The sequence below is a fragment of the Serinus canaria genome, chromosome 4, assembly GCF_022539315.1.
Source record: "Serinus canaria isolate serCan28SL12 chromosome 4, serCan2020, whole genome shotgun sequence".
Taxonomy (NCBI): Eukaryota; Metazoa; Chordata; class Aves; order Passeriformes; family Fringillidae; genus Serinus; species Serinus canaria.
Window position 1 is genome coordinate 28,587,990 of NC_066317.1, and position 18,638 is coordinate 28,606,627.

General features: G+C 42.6%; 2 protein-coding genes across 2 annotated transcripts in view; both read right to left on the reverse strand.

The window, feature by feature from the left end:
- The window catches only part of FBXW7 (F-box and WD repeat domain containing 7), a 177,082-nt gene extending 160,988 nt beyond the window's left edge, over nucleotides 1–16,094 (reverse strand). The window contains exon 1 of the mRNA XM_030238957.2: nucleotides 15,983–16,094. The gene's annotated coding sequence lies outside the window, so the exon portion shown is untranslated. The remainder of the gene's footprint in view (nucleotides 1–15,982) is intronic.
- Nucleotides 16,095–16,424: 330 nt separating this feature from the next.
- On the reverse strand, nucleotides 16,425–18,153 carry LOC127059575 (uncharacterized). Its single transcript, XM_050974068.1, has 2 exons — nucleotides 18,135–18,153; nucleotides 16,425–17,062 (listed from the first exon to the last, which is right to left on the reverse strand). Exons 1-2 carry the CDS (start codon nucleotides 18,151–18,153, stop codon nucleotides 16,425–16,427), a joined length of 657 nt encoding a protein of 218 aa, XP_050830025.1.
- Nucleotides 18,154–18,638: the final 485 nt, after the last annotated feature.

Consider the following 18,638-nt stretch of genomic DNA (forward strand, 5'->3'; position numbering starts at 1 on the left):
ACTTTCCTTCTTCACAAAAAACTTTTTATTGTGCTTTAACAGAAGGTCAATGGCTATCACTTCTCTACTCCAGCACAATGGTGAATTGAAACAAGAACCCATAGCTGTTTAGACCGACAAAGCAACCAGTATGTCTAAGCCAATAAAGCGATTTGTTCATTAAAGCTACTAATAAAGCAACCTTTTGTTAGTCTATGAAACATCAGAAACCTCATAGAATGCATTTAACTATGCTTTCTTAAAAATCACCGACTCAGAAGTTCTAAAATCTGTCAACTTCTCCACTTCCTTAAACTGATAGTAAAATACCTTCGTGTTGACTTTTCAAAACGCAGCTAGTGTGACACAAATTTTCCTGCCTATTCATCATCAGAAAAATTTAGGGCTTTTGATGGAGATCCCCCCTGACAAGAGCTCAAGTCCGTCATATTAATGCATTATGTAAACCTTCCTATGCAACACTGACAACCTAACCTATACTTGTGACCACTACAACTATACACAACAAGAACAAAATCATTCAATGGGCACACTCAGTTTGGACCCAAAGATTTGTTTGGATTTGACGAACAAAAATGAGAAAAGCTGCAGTTAGCAAAGATCAAAAATGCTGTTAGCACTCGTGTCCATTGCTTCCAATTAAACTGAAACAAAGTCTGAACCTGAGTCCCCAGCACTCAGTGTTGCTGTCTGGAGGGGGATTGTAACTATTCTCAATAACCAGCACTAACAGGAGGACAGTGGCCACAAACTTCCTCCAAACATTATCAGTATTTTTGCCTTGACTTTAGCTGCACTATACCAGCAATCCTTGAAAGCATTAAAGTGAAGTCTCCTCCCTTACTCACAATTTCTAGACTTGCTTTGTTAACAGGTAGCTCCATTATTATGTGATTACAGACTGGGCCACCAAAAAGGAAGGAAAAAAAAAATTCCATGCAATTACCATCAGCTAGACAAAAAAGGCCAGATATTTGCTCTAAACTTTTTAGAGCCTACAAAAGACAATTTTACTAGCAGCAATATACAAGTATCAAAGTTGCATAATGTGTTAACACAGAAAATAAAGCAAAACAGTATGTGAGGGCAAAATGTATATGTACTCTTACTCATTTTTAACAGTGAAACACCCCTTTTCTAGAAGCAGTCTGAAGTCATTCTTTTGCTGTCATTTCTCATCTGCATCTTTTTATCAAGCACACTGCAACTACTGGATTTTTTTATACGAACAACAACCCGAGCAAAAAAAGCAAGTTTCATCCTTATAATACTGTAACGTCTCTAGAACAAGATTCCCATTTGTTACACTGGATACAGCATTTGAATTCTCAGTGAAAGTACTTGTAATAAAATGACAGTAAAATATTTGTCCCTACTCAGAGATATGTACAATCAGCCAAAGTTCTATCCTTTGCTATTCAGAAAATATAATCTTTATTTATAAAATAAACAAGTCTGCTATCTAGGACAGAGATAGCATCCCTCCCTCTACACGGTGACTCTCACTATCAAGCCATGAGATTATATCCTCCTTCTGGAATTAAGTTCTTATTCTAACAATAACACTTCAATAGCATGTGAAACTTTTCAATTAAACAGTTGTCGAGCAGCCTGATAAGGCACAGAAAAACAACTGATAGCTGAAACAAGTCATACAACAAGTTTGCAGACTTCCTGGTTCCTGCCAAACAAATAGTTAATCAGTGAGTAGTCAAGAGGCAAACAAATGACCATTAAAATTCACAGCAAAAAGCGACACATCACTTCATTTAATTGTAAAGTTTTGACCATTTTCTAAGGTTTTCACTCAAAGGTTTTTTGGATTTGGAGCCTTTTGTCTACTACTGCACCACTGACATGTGCTAGCAAAGAAAACAGCAGGACAATAACTATTGCAAAGACACTGATTCTAAAGAGTTACACAATGCTTTTTCTCACATTCTCTTTGAGAGAGGAGACATATGACTTTCAAACAGCAATTAGAAGTAATTTAGACATAATATTTTCCTATTTAAGTCCTGAAGTCACAATTTTCTAACTCTCCCTGCCCATATCTGATCAAGTCTTCCAACAATTCTACAGTCTAACATTCATTTAGGCTGAGAAGATTCATACAAGAATCAATCAGGAACACAATACACTGCCTGATATTTGTGATCATTTGCACTTTTCAGTTTGCTTAACTTCCAAAATTAATCCTCTCCTTCAGTTCAGTTCTACTCCTCTCACAGTACAAAGGCAGTGGAATTTATGTTCCTAAATGACTTAAGCATACTTGAAAAGTCCCACTCTTCAGAGATTAACTTCTTGCTCTTCGAAGTAAATAAACAGAAGCTTAGACTAATGACTATTTATCAATGGAAAACTGACAATTAGTTCTTTTCTGAGGCAATAAAAGTACATGACTAAGAAGTTTGACAAATTTACATTTGTAGCTACTGATGCAGCAAACATTATGCAAGTGCATAGCTTTCTACAAGCATTCTCATGGCCAAATCTAAGTGTATACTCCAGTGACTGCAGCATCAGACCTAGATTTCATTTATCTTCACCTGTATTTCAGAAGAGTTAAAATGATAATCTATCACTAGTGGCAACAGAAAATTAACCATTGAGTTAAAATGCTTCACAAGCATCTTTAGATTTTTCCTCCATTATAGCAATCAATTTAACACTAAAAAAAAATCTTCAAAAAAATTTAAAAGCCTATGGTGATCAGATAAGTAACTTAGATAACTTAAATAATAATTAGTATTTTAAACAAACACTCTTAAATTACATACCTTTAACACCTTAACACTTCAAGATGAAGCTTACAGAACCTTTCTACATATTGCTATAAATAATATGTTCTTTATATGTATATATTTATAGGAGTGTTTAAGAAACAGACTCTATAATCTGTTCTTATAGATTCTTCTTCCTAAACACAATCTATTCGTATAGATCTACAAATCAGCCAGTTAAATAAAGGCTTTAGAGGCATACTGAAAACCAATAAGAATTAAATTTACTTTTCTTCACAAAGTACACACATGGGATGATAATAAAATTGAAGTTCAAAATGCACTCTTAACATCACAGACCAAAAAGAAAATCTCACAAGAGCTGAATTTTTGTTTGCTCTGCCTGGTCGCAACAATTGTAATGCTAACATGACAAACTTGCTATTTATTATTTCAGACAGATCTTAGTGTTTCTTTATTTTTTTCGTGATCCATAACATCAATAGAGTGAAACTTTAGAGCTGCTAAGCTGATGTTCCAACCACATTGAAAGATGACCACAGGAACAACTATACAGGAATTATCATTTCCTGGAGACAAAAATGAGAAATCCTCATCCTTACTTGAGTACCCATCCTTTCCACAGGGTCAAGCAATTCCAGAGCAAACATGTCCCCTAGTATAGCCTAAACTTCAGATGCAGTTGCCACTTTTGCATGGTTGACTCCAATGATGAAACACCTGTAAGTACTAGTACCCAAACAGCACCTCCACATTTCCACAAGAAAAATCACATTGTGAAGGAGCACCTGTCATCTTACAGAGGTGAACTCTTACAGCTAAAAGTGCTTAAATATAGAAGAACTGTGACCTGAAACAATGGTCTCTTTAGGAACAGAGATCCCCATTTCCAGGGACTATGCCAGAGGCAAGTGACATGAAAGGCAAAGAATAGTAGTTGTTCATTGCCCCCTGCAACACTAACAGGAGGCAGCACCTAAGGAAGTGAGGAGAAGCCACCTTCAAAACATGAGTGACTCTTCAGGCAACAGCCAGCAGATCTGTGGGATTTGTTGAAAAAGGATGCAATGGAGCTGAAAATTTTACAAGGGTTCAAGAAGAAATTGTACAAGTTCTCAAAATAGAAATCATTCAAGAATTTCTGAATAAACAGAAACAACTTCTGGCTCAGAGATTCCATAACTGAAAGTAGATGGAGAACAAGCATGAAATGAAAAGCATCTAAAATTGATCTTGTTCTCAATGTTCCACATGAATCCACTTACACATTTTTTTGAGATGGGTCGTGCAAAGAATTAGGGAATTTCTGGGTTCCTGGACAAGATTTTTTCTTTTTTATGGCTATCAGATACAGAATACTAGGCTAGAAAGAACACATGCCAGTGTGAACCAGTAGGTCAATTTTTCTAGACTACATTTAAAACTATTTATTAAACACTATTTAACACAGAACATTTCAATAAAAATATAGAAGAAGTATTTTAACTTTTGGACACCTCTCCCAAAACTGCCATCTTGATAGAATATACTACACTCAAATGTTTTAATGAGTTTGACCTTTCATTCAAAATATTAGTTCCAAAATTATATTTCTACTGGAATAACATTACTGATTATTCCCTACTAAAACATCTACAGCAGTTTCATGGCTTTGCCTCCTAGTCACTGTGTCTGTGCAAGCACTTACTGGGCAACAGAATGGTTCTACTACTGAACAGTTTCAGCTGCCATTTTTCTCCAGAGAAATGCTAAATAACTCACTTTGTGTTTATTTGCAGGTTGTTTTCCCTCCTGAAAAAAAAAAAAACGGAAGAATATGTCACAGGCATCAGCCTGTTCACTAATTAGGAAGACCTCTATAGCCTGTTTGTTCCCTTTTCACTGCACATCTCACAGTGTTTCTGCCATCCAAATTCAAGATCTCCTAGACAATGCACTCAAAGTGTGAGACTACTTGAGCACACAAGTTTCTCAGCTGCCACCACTCCACTACACAGTTTGGGGGAGTAGAACAGAGCAAACAAACCTAAGCCACCGACACCTCGGAGAAAGCATGGTACTTTGGCATTTTCTCATTTTATTAGCAGAAATCAGAACTGAGTGATTCCACAGGAACAAGAGAAAAAAATATTTTTAAATAATAAAAAATTACATTCACCTCCTACTAAAACTACCTAGTATTAGAATGTGAGAAAACACAGTACTTACCTACATTTGAAAGAGCCAGTAAATATGATTTAGTGTGTTACAAACAAATAAGCTATTCATGCATAGCAAGCTAGCTGAAACAATTGTTTGGAGAAAACGATTGTAAAACATATGCAGGTTAATACCAGAGAATTTACACAGCATGGTTTCTGGAAAGGAAATCATGCTTTTTTTAGGCTAGCAGAATTTTATAATAACAACAGTGAACTAGGGAGAAATTGCTGAAAGAAAGACTTTCGAAAAACCTCCCTCAAAGTCTCAAGAGGCCATTAAGTAAAATTAATACTGGTGTTAGGGGAAAACATTTGTGTTTAGATGCCATCAGTAAAGCACCAAAAGAAAAAGCAGTAAGTGGTCTGTTAATTTGCAGAAAAGGGTTAACAGCAGAAGGCCACAGTTCTGCACTAGAACTGCAACACATATTCCCTAATGGTGCAGAAAGCAAAAGGTGGCAAAACTCATTCACATAAAATCTATTAAGGTTAAGATAAGAGAAGGAACCTTATGCATTTCATGTAGTCTAACCAAGCTAGATAAAATGAAAAATACATGACAGACAAAGAAAATAATCAATAATCAAGGTATTGTGTGTCCAGGGGAATATTTTATTCACCAATTTCCTGGACCTTAAGAACAAATTCAGAAAGAAACATGTTGACTCTTGATAGTCCAAAGAAGAATAATACTCAGTAAAAGAAAAAATTAGGATGTGCATTAAATATTTTGGAGAATATTATAACTGGTACATTACAAACTGAATGCAGCATTTTAAATAGGCACTTTGTAAATATACAGCACTCCTAGGCAGGCATAAAAAAATGCTTTGAAATGTAGTTAAATTAAAAGTCAAAAAGCGCGACATTTAGTAACAGACAACTTAAAGGGGAAGCCAAAAACCATCAGAAAGTTTGGGTATGTTGATTGTAACAGAGATGCAGAAGAATGCAAAGGAAAAGGTATAAGGAAAAAAAAACACTAAGAACCTTGTGTTTAACTGGATTTTTATAACAAAAAGAATATATTCAACTAAACTGGAGTTAAAGCATCACAAATATGTAAAGCAGAACAGAACTACTTGAAGCTTTATACGTGAAACTTTCCAGTGCAACAATACATCTTTGTGAAAAGTGATTCTGAAAAGAAAGATACACACACCTTTTAATGAAATCCCACAGCTTTTCCGGAGATGGCAACTGATAGGCAGAAAGAATAGAACAACAGTTAAACTCTCAGCTTCACAATCAGTAGAATTCTTGAATGCAAATTTTTCCCCCTCTGGCAGCAGCCACCAAGCATAGCTCTGCACAGCTCTGCAACCAGCACAGCACATGCTGCCTCTACCCCAGCTAGCAGGTAGGTTGTATGAGGAGTGGTGTAATAGTCAGTCTGCAGGATCTGACTTGTTGAGATAAGGGAGGTCACAGGAGATAACAGGACAGTAATCAGGACTGTTACTGCAGTGATGGGATACAGCAGCAGAGAGAGGACACAAATCCACAGGAAACTAGGTTTTGTTAGCTCCGCTGCTCACAGAACAATTTGTTTCCCTTGTGTTTTGCAGATTGCAATACTAATATTTCTGTACATTGCAGCTTTGATCACGGTGTTAAATGTAGCTCTACTGAATAAAAAGATTATTTTGTCCAGACTGGCAAGCTTATGACTGTGATATGAAGAGAACTCAAGGGAAAAACCTTTGAAGATCAAGCACATGCTCTATTTTAAAGGCTGAATTGCCAGTAGTGCTGCAAGTGGTTTATATCATGCATATAGTTTACAGCATGATATGTACGACAATACTTTAACAGTTTAGTACAAGGATTGTAAACACTTTCAGATTACTTAAATTTGTCTTGCAGTTAAAAGGGTTAATACCACTCTCTCCTTACTGAAAAGGCTAAAAAGTCAGGCAAGCATAGCACTCATGTTGGTTCACAAACAGCTGGATTTCAGAAGGGGACAGCACAACCACAAAAGCGAAGGGACAGAAGGAACAAGATCAGCCCTTTTGGTTATAGCACATGCTCCACACTGGTTTCAGCAGATCATCAAACCACAGCCATGAGGTTTCAGGGCACAGTTAAGCTGATCTAATGGCCAGCCAGTGCCCAAAGGATTCACTGCCAGCTGTGCATCCCCTGTGCCAGCTCTAACACACATTCCGTGTCACACTGAGCCAACTCAATTTGCTTTTTAGTACCCTTCTCATTTAAATTGGGGGAACTGAAATTATAGAAAACCAATCACACAAAATTGATTCGAATAATCTTAACAAAACATCAGATTAAACCAATAGCTAGTGCAGGAAGAGATATGGGTAGGAGAAGCTGTTGGGAGCCATTCCTTACAGTAGCAACTAAGCAAGTCACATACAACATGAAAAGACAACCCCATTAAGAACAAGTGAATATAACATTTCAACCTTTGTGATATTTGCAATTATTTTATGAAGGAAGGGTAAAATGTTTACTGATGAGTTTCTCCTTTTTAATCTTTGCTAGGTTATGCCTATCCTACGCTATCAATTCTGTTCCCACCACTCTGTAGTGTAAACAAACAATAGGAATGAGAAGGACCAAAACGTTAACATTTCTTTTGTGCCACTAAACAAGCTTTTGTTTTTCCAGTCATTCCCAGCACCCCTTTGAAAGGTTCCCACAGCCCGTGTAAACAGCCACAAGCTGAGCAGGATGACTGTACATACCTCCTACATAGGCAGGCAGCAACCCCAGCATGCAGCTCCCCTCACTAGACAGCCACACACCCACCCCATGACAGGGGACAACACCCACCTCTACTCTTCAAACAGAACTCCTGCCTGTGCTCCTGAGTCACACCAAGTGTTATCTACTGCTCCCACCAGGCCAAATGTCAGCAATGGTGGAGCTGAAGTTCGACCCTCAATTATTCCACTATCAGCCCACTATTTTCTGTAGCATGTCAGGAATTACCTGATTTCAAAGCAGTCAAGCCTAACAGTGCTCAAAGCACAAATAACAATAGCTTCATCACGACAATAAGCTATAAAGCTGGGAATACAATACACAAGCTGAAATCACAGAATCAGAGAATGGTTTGGGTTGGAAGGGACCTTAAAGGTCGTGCAATTCCAACCCTTTTACCATGGGCAGGGACACCTTCCCCTATACCAGGTTTTTCAAAGCCCCATTCAGCCTGGCCTCAAAGATGAGATGAAAATACAAGATGTCCTGGAAACAAACTAAATGTAACTGGGCATGTCAAAGTTGTTTTGCTACAGCAAGCCATGTCTAAGAAATGCTCTAGCTGTAGTGCACTCAGCTATGTTAAACTTTCAAATTTAGGTTAAACATCTGGACAACATAAGGAAGCAGCCATTATGGAGATAATCAGGGTTATTAACAGAAAACTTCTGTATTATAATATTGCAAAATGTAAAGTTCAGCCACCTGTGTATTAGAGCCCACCTAAGATACTATTAGTAGGACTTTTTTCACACATATAATCACTCCCCTAAAGACACATAATGTCAAAACATAGTTAGCATTACCACCATATTACTCAGGGGCTACCAAAGCCTGCATGCTACCCTTGACATGTTTCATGAACACCATGTGGCTGTTCAGGGCTGTGTATCACACAGTTGGTAGAGTGGAGCAAGAGCAGCACAAAGTCCAGCAAGCTGGGAGTCAAGCGGTGTCCGAGTCTAGTTCTTACCCAGACCACCAAGAGCACAGTCAGAATCCATCTGCTGCCACAGATAACTAACACACCATGAAAGCAGAGGGATATAACTGCCTCCTTCCAGCAAAGGCTTGTCATAAGGGTCATGTCTGCCCCATCTTGGCTACACAGACAAGTTTAAATACAGGCCAGGTGGGGAAAGCATAGCAGGTTTGATCATTGTCTCCCTCCCTGTCAACTCTCGCAGCAAAAAGCAAGTTAGGAGAAAAGCAATCCCCAAACAAAGTGCCCCAAACAAATCCATTATTTCAAAACTCATTCTTGCTTAAAGATCAAATAGGGACTGCTATTTAGGTATGTGGAGAAAGAAAGACTTCCTGGCCAAAAAAAGTAAAAAAATAAAAACAAACAAGCAAAAAAAAAAAAACCACAGAAAACCAAAGCAACTCTCCCTTAGCATGCTTTAAAGGATGCTGAAGATTAGCCCTCAAGATCCATAAAAACTGTCACTATTGTACTCTGTAGTAAAGAAAAAAAAAAGAGCTACCTGTCATTGCAGTGATCCACCCACTCAGAGAAATGCCACAGATCTGCAGACACACTCATCAGCTCTGGCAACAGCAGATGAAACTGCCACAGCAGAACGCAGAAACAAACGTTTAAAATAACTTAGACAAGGGTATCTCCAGGATCACAGTTTCAGGACCCTTTTCTGTTGCACTAGATCATCTCCTGCTTTGAGTATCATTGCATGAATTAAAACAAAATGACAAGATATGGACAGCAAGAGAAGCAGACACTCCCAGCAAACTGCACATTTACTGTCCCAAGCTCAAGGCCACAACTAACACAGCTGAGCAAAGACATAGACAATGGTGAAGCAAAGGTGAAGACATCCTGTTTTCAACAGAGACTCAGCACTATGCCAAACTGTGTGGGGTCACATTTGCCACAAAAGATGAGTAACATTTCCTCAGAGAGGTCTGAATCCATAGCTGTAGTTTTGGTTATTATTTAATAGTTACGGCCTTGAACACTAAAGAAAATACTCTCTAGTATATTCTAAAGCCTTATTAGGCAATGAAGAAGTCAACAAAAGCGATGTACCCACTACTGTCAGGTCTAGCAAAGAAATGCTAGATTTTGCAGCTACTGCAATAGCTAGTGAGCAACTTCTCAAGCATGAAGCATGCTACAATGCTGAAAAGGCTTACACTTGCCAGGGAACACACTGAGCAGCTTACCCTCCTAAAAAGGGAACTTGAGGAAAAGCTTGAAACCTTTTCTTCCCCATTGGCTTATGATGCTTTGGGCTTGTTAGTCATTTAGTAAGACAAGTAGCTTGTCCTGAAGTAGCCTGTTCAGTTCTGAATTCCCTGTGACTACTGTCATTCCCACAGATAGATATGGACACACATTCTATCCTATAAAACACATCACATATTTTACATAAAGATGATAATAACCTTTCACATGCAATTTTGCAATACAGCAAACTAACTCCCTATAAGTATAGGCAGGTCCTGCATGCTACAGATCTAAATGTAAAGTTTCACCTTTAAGAAAACATGGTAGACTTTTTCCTGAAAAGCACGTGCTCCAAAAGTATCCACCAGCATCTGTGAGAACACAGAGCTAATGTGTGCAGTAAGGACATTAGGACGGTCAAAGAGGCCAGAGTTTAAGTAGATAGTGTCAACAACACACACCCAGGGTTTGCAGCTCCTGTCCTTCTGAAATTCACAGCAGTTGCCACAACCTACATGAACACAAAGCCACAGCTGACTAACTCTGACTCTGCATGACCAAATTAAGGAATCCTTCAATCTATCAAAAGGACCCACCAAAACTTCATGTGCAATCGAGTCTCCACCACCACCCTTTAGTTCTTTGATAGACCCACCAAGGAACACACAGGGGAAGTCTCTAGAAACCTGCATCATGTAAAGGTCACCTCCCACATTCCAAGCCATCCAGAGCAACATTTCTTAAGGATGAAGTGCTGAAGAGGGAGAATAACAAGCTCTGACATTGGACCAAGAAATTGAGGAACAGGAGAAGGGTACATAGGAACAAGTACAATGATTATCCCAGAATCAGTTTGGCTTTTTTATTTCCAAAAAGAGACCCATGTGTAAAGAGGGAGAACTGGCAGGGGAAAGGTTTAATTTATTATTACAACCTAGGATACTGGAGTGGTGAGATCATTGATTGAGGTTTATGAGAAGTTTAAGGGGAAATTATTGCAACTCTATTGCAACCATCCTCTAACCTCCAACTCGCCACAGCTCCAGCTCCACAAGGCCAGGTCTCACCACAGCACATGCATGCCTCTCAGCGCCACCCTAGGGCAGCCCTCCTGCCTCGGTAAGGAGACAGAGCTTGTGCTTAGAAAGTGTTAGCAGAATGCCCTGCCCTCTCAAGTGCACTTCATCTCAGCCTGCCCATGCTGAAGAGTTCACAGACTTCCCAGCGCTGCTTCTCCAGAGCAGTATCAGGCAGGTCACGCCCTCTGCACCACTGAAAGGTTTTCAAGCAAAAAAGCATTTCACAACATCCACATTTTGGGCAACTCTGATTAGCCAGCCCTTGAACAGGAAGCATTACTTAATTACCTCAGAGCTGTCCCTCTGCTGCAAGCAGCCATCCAGCCTTAGGTCACGAGACAAAGTAGACTCACCTAGGCCAGCTTAGCAGGCACTACCCACAAGAGGCTTCTCCAATACTGGAGCTTGGAGACCAAGCAATTTCAAGAAACCCTTTCCTTTCCCCTCCATATTCCAATGACCCCTGCCCACAAAAAATCTACATTACATCAATATGTTAATCAGTTTCATAACAATGCATTTGGATTACAAAAATCCAAACATCACTCGACCTTTTATGAGAGTATTAAAGGGAAACTGGTTTTCTTCTTTTTTCAATATAAGCTGAGGTAATTAGCATTGCAAAATGTATCATACTGATATAACTCTAAATTACAGTCAAAACTGAATACAGCACATACTTTTTTATTTGGTTGGGGGATTTTCTTTGTTTGTTTTATATCTTAATTAAAACATGCCACGCTTCTCTATTTTATGGCCATATTTGTGTTTGGTCAGAAAACCAGACAAATTCTACTAGTTCCTAGTGCCACAGCTACCACCAATCGTGTTGAAGGAATTTGGACTGGGAAAAAAGAACTGTTTGAGAGCAAATCTTGTTGCAGCTACTTGCAAGCACACAGCTGCTGAAACCATCACACCAGTAGTGTGCCACCAAAACAGTACACACCCCAACACTTCATCCTCCAGCACAAGGCAAATCCAACTGTCTTAGCTCAAGACTTAGGCAAAGCTTACCTGAACTAAGCAAGCTAGTTTTGGACAATATTTCACACACCTCCTCTTACCAACCAGCTGTGGGTGTTGTATCCTCTGGCTGATGATAACATCTTCAATTGCCCCAGCAAATTAAAATATGCCTGCTGGTAGATTAGGCATGACATTATAGAAAAAAATGCATTGTTTCACCCTTGTAAAAATAACTGCAATTGTTTCAGAGAACACTGAGAAAACAAAATAGAGAAGAGTTCCTGAATTACACAGATCTGTCTATTTAGCAAAAATGAGCAGTCCTGAGGAGATGAACTTGTATTTTTTGCCATAGTGAGCATGAACAAAACTGAATGCAGTAATTCCTTTTACTCTGACATTCCTTACTTTTGAAGTACTTGACATTACAGATGTAAATCATGTCTACATTACTAGCAAAAAAATCTAGCAAGGTTCTATTAGAAAATACATGACTGCAGTGTATGCACTGATACAGGACAAACACTGGAGTAGCTAACCAGAACCACTGCTGCAAAGACCCAGGTAGGACTCATAGTACTGCAACAGTTTAATTACTCCCATTCTCTCTTCCTGCCCAAGAAATGCCCTCTCACAAGTGAGCCACAATGCCTCTCACATTCATTACAGCCAAAAAAAAATCTTGCATATGCAAAACTCTCAAAGAAGAAAAGCACATGCGTAGTTTAGCATTCAAGTAAGAGCCTAATCAAGCTGTTATCTTTATTGATTTGGGCTGAACAGAGAAGGTAGCCAAAAACTGAATACTTTATTATTTCACCAATAACCTTTACAAAGTGAAAGACTGAGAACCACCTTTCATTTTCTACTAAATGCACAACTGTGATAGGTGAGGAATGGACAGGGACTTAACATAGGAATGAGAAGGTACCCAATACACCTGACAACACATTTATTCACAACCAGTCACCTCAAAACAAGGACTTGTCCATTCCTCCCTCAAAGCCACCAAACACATTCACCTGAGAGGAAGCCACTGAGGGCTGCCAAACACACAGAAGTGACACAGCCCTAAAGTACACACTGATAGCAGCCACAAGGGTGCTCTGGACCTCTAAGCATCCAGTGCTGCCTTCAGTCTTTTGCAGACATCCTCTAGGCTAAACTTGCTTGATTTAACCAGAAGAGCCTGTGTAATAACCAGCAGCTGTACCACCAGAAAGCAAGATCAAGAAGCTTGTTGACAACAAGTCAGTTTCCATGCTTATGTGGGTCTAGGTCTTCATCAGACAAATACCTAAAATCTTTGTAGCCTTGGCTACAGAGACTGCAACTACTACTCTTGTAGTCTTTGCTACAAGAGACTATCTTAATGTCCATAGCAGCGATTGCAGTAAATAGATTTTGTCTATCCAGTGAATACTTAGAGCATTTCAGTACTGAACCATCCATTAGTTTCCACAAATTGACCAAAGCACAATACTTTGTTGTGGGAGAGCATTTTCATGAGCAATTGACACAATGTTTATCGTGTCTTTCTAGAATTACCTGACATACACAGTCCACACATGACAAGGCTGAAGTCACTCTGCAGATAAAGTCTTTATGCTACTTTTATTTCAAGTGTAATGTACATACAGCCATTGCATGTTGCTCTTCACAAAAAGAGACAGAAGAGTAGCATTTCCTCTCTGTTTAATACCATTGCCTGGCTTAAATCATCACACACCATTCCTTTCTTTTACTGGTTCAGAGACAACAAATTCCATTGAAGTAATGAACAAAACTTTTGCAAAGTACCGCATGCATACATAAGGGGAAGTAAAGTTAATTTGTCAATCCAAGTCTAAAGATAAAAATTATTTCTTCCCCTAAGCTAAAAAGTTATTTGTTGTAAAAGCTTTTCTAACAGTTAATACAAATGAAAATCACATACTTTCTGATAAACATTTATGTTTCCAAACAGACACCGTTGTATTAGTAAATTTTTCAGCTTGAACAAAGAACCTACACTGATTAGATATAAGCTGCAGTAGGAAGAAAAATCTAAACCTTGAACAAAAAAAAATTAAAAATATGAAGTGATATATCTTTTTGAGATATTTATGAACCTGAAACACCAACAAGAATGCATAATTGCCATCAAGAGACAGAACCAGACTGCCATTAATAACTGGATGATGATGAAGAAAGGACAGATTTAGGTTTGGGACTAAGAAGTTCCTTAAAACAAGTGTAATCACCACATGAAAAAAGGACATAGTGTCACTTTGCTCCTGTAGATAGTAAATGCAGTATAGAATTGACCATCTCCTTAACACTGTGGCCTGAGCAGAATGCAACTTCCTTTTCTAACCACTGAGTTCTGTGATCAAGAAAAGCTAGAAATGAACCAAATATAGAGTTCAACTTCTTTACACCCCTTTACAAAACAGCAGTGATGACAGAGAGCTTAAGATAGGGAGATACTTCAAACTAAAGAAAATTAATCTTCTTACCTTCAGCAAACTGGGTCTCAAAATGAAATTGTGAAAGATCAGAGGTGCCCTGCCTACCTTAAAATTCCAACTGATGTCAAGTTTTTCCCCTGAGTTTTCAGAGGCTATCTCCTCAGCAGAATGGACAAGTATACAGCTGGGAAACAGGCAGTAAGTGCTCTCAAAAGTGTAGCACAAACTGAAGCACAGAGCAAGCATCCATAGCTGGAATGCTGGAATATGGCCTTCTGTTCACACCCATATATTTCAGCAACTGTGTACATTTCTTCTATGTTTTGTTTTCCTCTGCTTTCAATCGCATCTGGTAAAGAAAGCACAGGAAAGCAGGCGCCTAGCAACTGGCCCACAGAATGTTCACAAGCTGTACACTCTTTCTTTTAATGAAAAGCCCTACAAACCCTACAACCTTCCCCTTCAAAGTCTTTCTAAACTCCTTCCAGGAAGATGTGGAGAGGACTCATGCAGACAACAGTTTCCACACAAGAGTTACAATTTCTGCATATCTGTCTGAACACTGTCTCATCAAATAAACGACATTCAACCTACTCTCTTCATTTTTTAGTACATCCTCCTCATATGTAACAAATTGCTGTATAAATTTTAACACCCAAATAGTACAATTTAACACTAGCAGACACAATTGTTTCTTCCCCGACAAGCTGCGGAGGTGTTGTTTTCTTCAGTTAAAAGAAAGTTAAGATACTCTATAAAAAGACTTCAAGTTTTGATACAGTTTTTGCTCAGCGGGAAATTATGCACGGGGCGGAAATGCTAAAAAGCAAAGCAAAACAGAACCCAAGCGAACACAGTCCCATTTCCAAACGAGACCCCTCTTTCCGTAGTCCCGGAGTAAGATCTGGATTAAGAGCAAGAGCACTCTCGTGCCTCGTGAAGCAGCAACTACTCCGATAAACAGGAAGAGCCAACACTACTCCTAACTTTTAAAACACATTCAAAATACTTTACATGGAAAATAAGCAACTCTTCAATAACGTTTTTCCGCGACAAGAAGAGCTATATTTTCCACCCAAGTGTTATGTAAATGAGTGAGCAGGAGGGAGCCGCGGGGTCTGTTAGGAGCCACTCAACCTATAGAGAAAAGAAGGAAAACGGGGGAAGCGGGGTGGGGGATGTTTGAAACCCTCGGGGCTCACAGCACTGCGGCCGTGCGCTCCGCTCCCAACCTTGCACAACTTTCCGCCGCGGCAGTTCCGCTCGGCTCCCCGGGCGGGGACGGGACGGAGGGGTCCGAGCCCTCCGCCCGCCCGCCCGCCGCCTTTGTTCGCGGGGGCCGCCGCTCCCGGCACAAAGCGGGCGGCAGAACTTGCGGAGGAGACCTCGGCCCTCCCCGGGAGCCGTGGCGGAGCACCCTCTTCCCGCCCCGTCTCCGCGGCGGGCGGGAGCGGCGCGTGGACCGCGGGGCAGCAGACCGTGCGCGGCCGGCAACGTGAGCCGCATGGGAAACGGCGGCCGCCGGCGCCGCGCCCCCCGCCCCGGCCCCCGGCCGCTCCGCCGGCAGCCCCGGGGCACCCAGCCCCTTCCCAAGGCAGCTCCTCCCGCTCGCACTCACTTTTCGGGACGGGCTCCGCTGGGTTCTCCCTCCGCTGGCGGCGCGCGCGCCTTCCCGCCGGCGGGGCGATGCGGGCGGCGAGGCGGAGCCCCCCTCCCCCGGCGGGAGGGGGTCCGCTGCCCCCCCCGCCCCGGGGCTGCCGCCGGGGGCCGGGTGGTTTCAAAGGGGCAGGCGGGTCCAGCCCCCCCCCGCCCCGGGCGGGCTGCGGACTGGTGGCCCTCGAAGAATCCCCCCGGCTGCGGCTGTCCCGGCGGCGGATCAGGTGCGCCGCCGCGTCCTCTCACATGGAGCCACCGCCTCGCCGCCCCTCGGCGCCCCCCGGGCCGGTCCCCGCACCGCCGCCGGCCGGGAGGCGAGTGGCTCGGGCCGCGGCCCCCGCCCCGCTCTCCCTCTCATGCACTGCGGGCGCCGCCGGGCCCCGGCTCCAGCGGAGGGGGGGCCGTCAGGGCCCCAGCTGGGCGGCGCGGCGGGGCAGCCGGGCGGCGGGGCTCGGCGCCGCGACCGCTCCGCTCTGCGGCATGTGGGGGGAGCGGCGGCGTGGGGCGCTGGGCGGCGAGGCAGGGCCGGGCCGGGGACGCCGGGCGCGGTAAGGGGAGCGGCGGCAGCAGCGCCCCGGGATCCGCTCGCTTCCTGCGGCGCCGGGAGGGGGCGGGGAGGGCGGGCGGGAGAGGGAGCGAGCGCGGCGGCGGCGCGGGCGGATGACAGCGGTAACCCGGCAACGGGGCCCGCCCCGCCCCGCTGCTGGCGCGGAGCGATGATGCCGAGGGCGGGCGAGGCGGAGCCGCGCAGGTCCCGCCGCGGCCGCGCGGTTCAGCCCGGGACAAGGGGGCGGCCCCGGGCCCGGCCCGCCCTTTCCCGCCATGGGAACGGCCGATGCCGAGGCGATCCCGGTGCGCGCCGCTCCGTGCCCGGCCGCCGCTCGGTTTGTCCGGGAGCCGGCGGTGGGAAGTGCTTGTCTTGTCACCTTTGGTGCTTCCAGCAGCTGGGGCTCACCTGTCCTTAGCAGCACTTTCTCAGTCGGGCTCCGGGCGCCGCGAACCCGGTAACGGGAATGATGGTTACCTCGTCCCTGCTCCTCTCCTAAGGTTATTTACAAGAGCCTTTAGCAGAATCACAGAATCAATTCGATTGGAAAAAGACCCGAGTTCATCGAGTCCAACCTATGACGGAACACTGCCATAGTCAACTAGACCTAGCACTGAGTGTCACATCCAGTCATTCCTTAAACACCTCCAGGGACTCCAGCACCTCCCTGCACAGCCCTTTCCAAGCTACCCTTTCTGTGGAGAAATTCCTCCTGGTGTCCAAATTAAACATCCCCTGGTGCAACTTAAGACTGTCCTCTTGTGTTGCTTGTTGTCTGGGAGAAGAGGCTGACCCTCACCAGGCTACACCCTCCTTTCAGGCAGTTTTAGAGTAATATGGTCACCCCAAGCCTTCTTTTCTCCAAGCGAAACAACCCCAGCTCCCTCAGCCGCTTGTCACAGGACTTGTGCTCGAGTTTATTGCAGAGTTGGGGTCGTCATACAAGAGCTCTCCTAGGCCTCCTTTGGTTTGTGATGATGCTGTTCAACAAACAAGAAGGTAAAAAGTGAATACTTAATTGTCAGTCATTAAGCACGTGGGATGGCTGAACGCAGCACTCAGCCTGGCCGCCAAGAAAAGCTTAGGCCTCAGGAAAAAGGGGAAAAAAGCAGTATTTGACTGTTGCCATCATAAAGCATATGCAACAAGAACAAAATTAAGGTTACTCATGTACCTTAGGTCTGGCATTTCCTTCCTTTTCCAAAGATACTGGCTGATCTTTGCCATGTCAGGGTATGCCCAGGCAGACATTGTCTGCTCTGCCCAGAGCTCACACAAGCGTTGGGACACGGGATGTCTGACTGCACTAAAAACTTTCCAATTGACCACTAGCTTTTTCCTAGTCTGCTATTCAGTTTTAAATCTGTCTGTTTTTCTCCATCATCTTCTGCTTGGTGTTTCTTTACCCTTTCCTGTTACCTTGTTTACCTGATTTTTCTTTTCCCGTCTATTAAAAACAGATGTTTGAGCTCACCCGGGTCTCCAAACCTCTACTGTGTCCCCATTGGGACAATGCAGCAGAGAATCACTCTTATTCTTGAGAGCTGCAAGCACATCCCTTCCTCACCAGCTGAACTTCCACACATCCTAGCTCATGCTACATCCTAGCTATGCCTAGCTTATGCTTATTGTAACAAATTGACAAGATGTGCTTCTTTTGCAGACAGAAGCCTCCTTCACTAGTGAGGCCTGCTTCCCCACAGAACATCACTCACCTTTTCCACAGAACAACAAAGCAGCCCTGCAATAAGTATATAGTGGATACATAATCAGGTAATTGAACTTTTTATTCCTGGAGCAGACAGGAATTAAATCTGTATGAATAATATTTACATTTTGGCAAGTTTTGTTCCCCACAAGTTTACAGAAATGTGCAATTTTTGCCCTCTACAAAGGAAATAGCAGTGCTAAAACTTTTGTATCTGCAGTATGGATCTCTGCTTCTTGAGCTAAGAGAACACAGGTTTCTCTCCTCAGCCCCTATCCCTGTCAAGGGGTTACTGGTTCCTATTTCTTGTATCTATTGCTTATTCCACTGCCTTTCTACTAATTGTGGTGTTCTCTCTCTGCT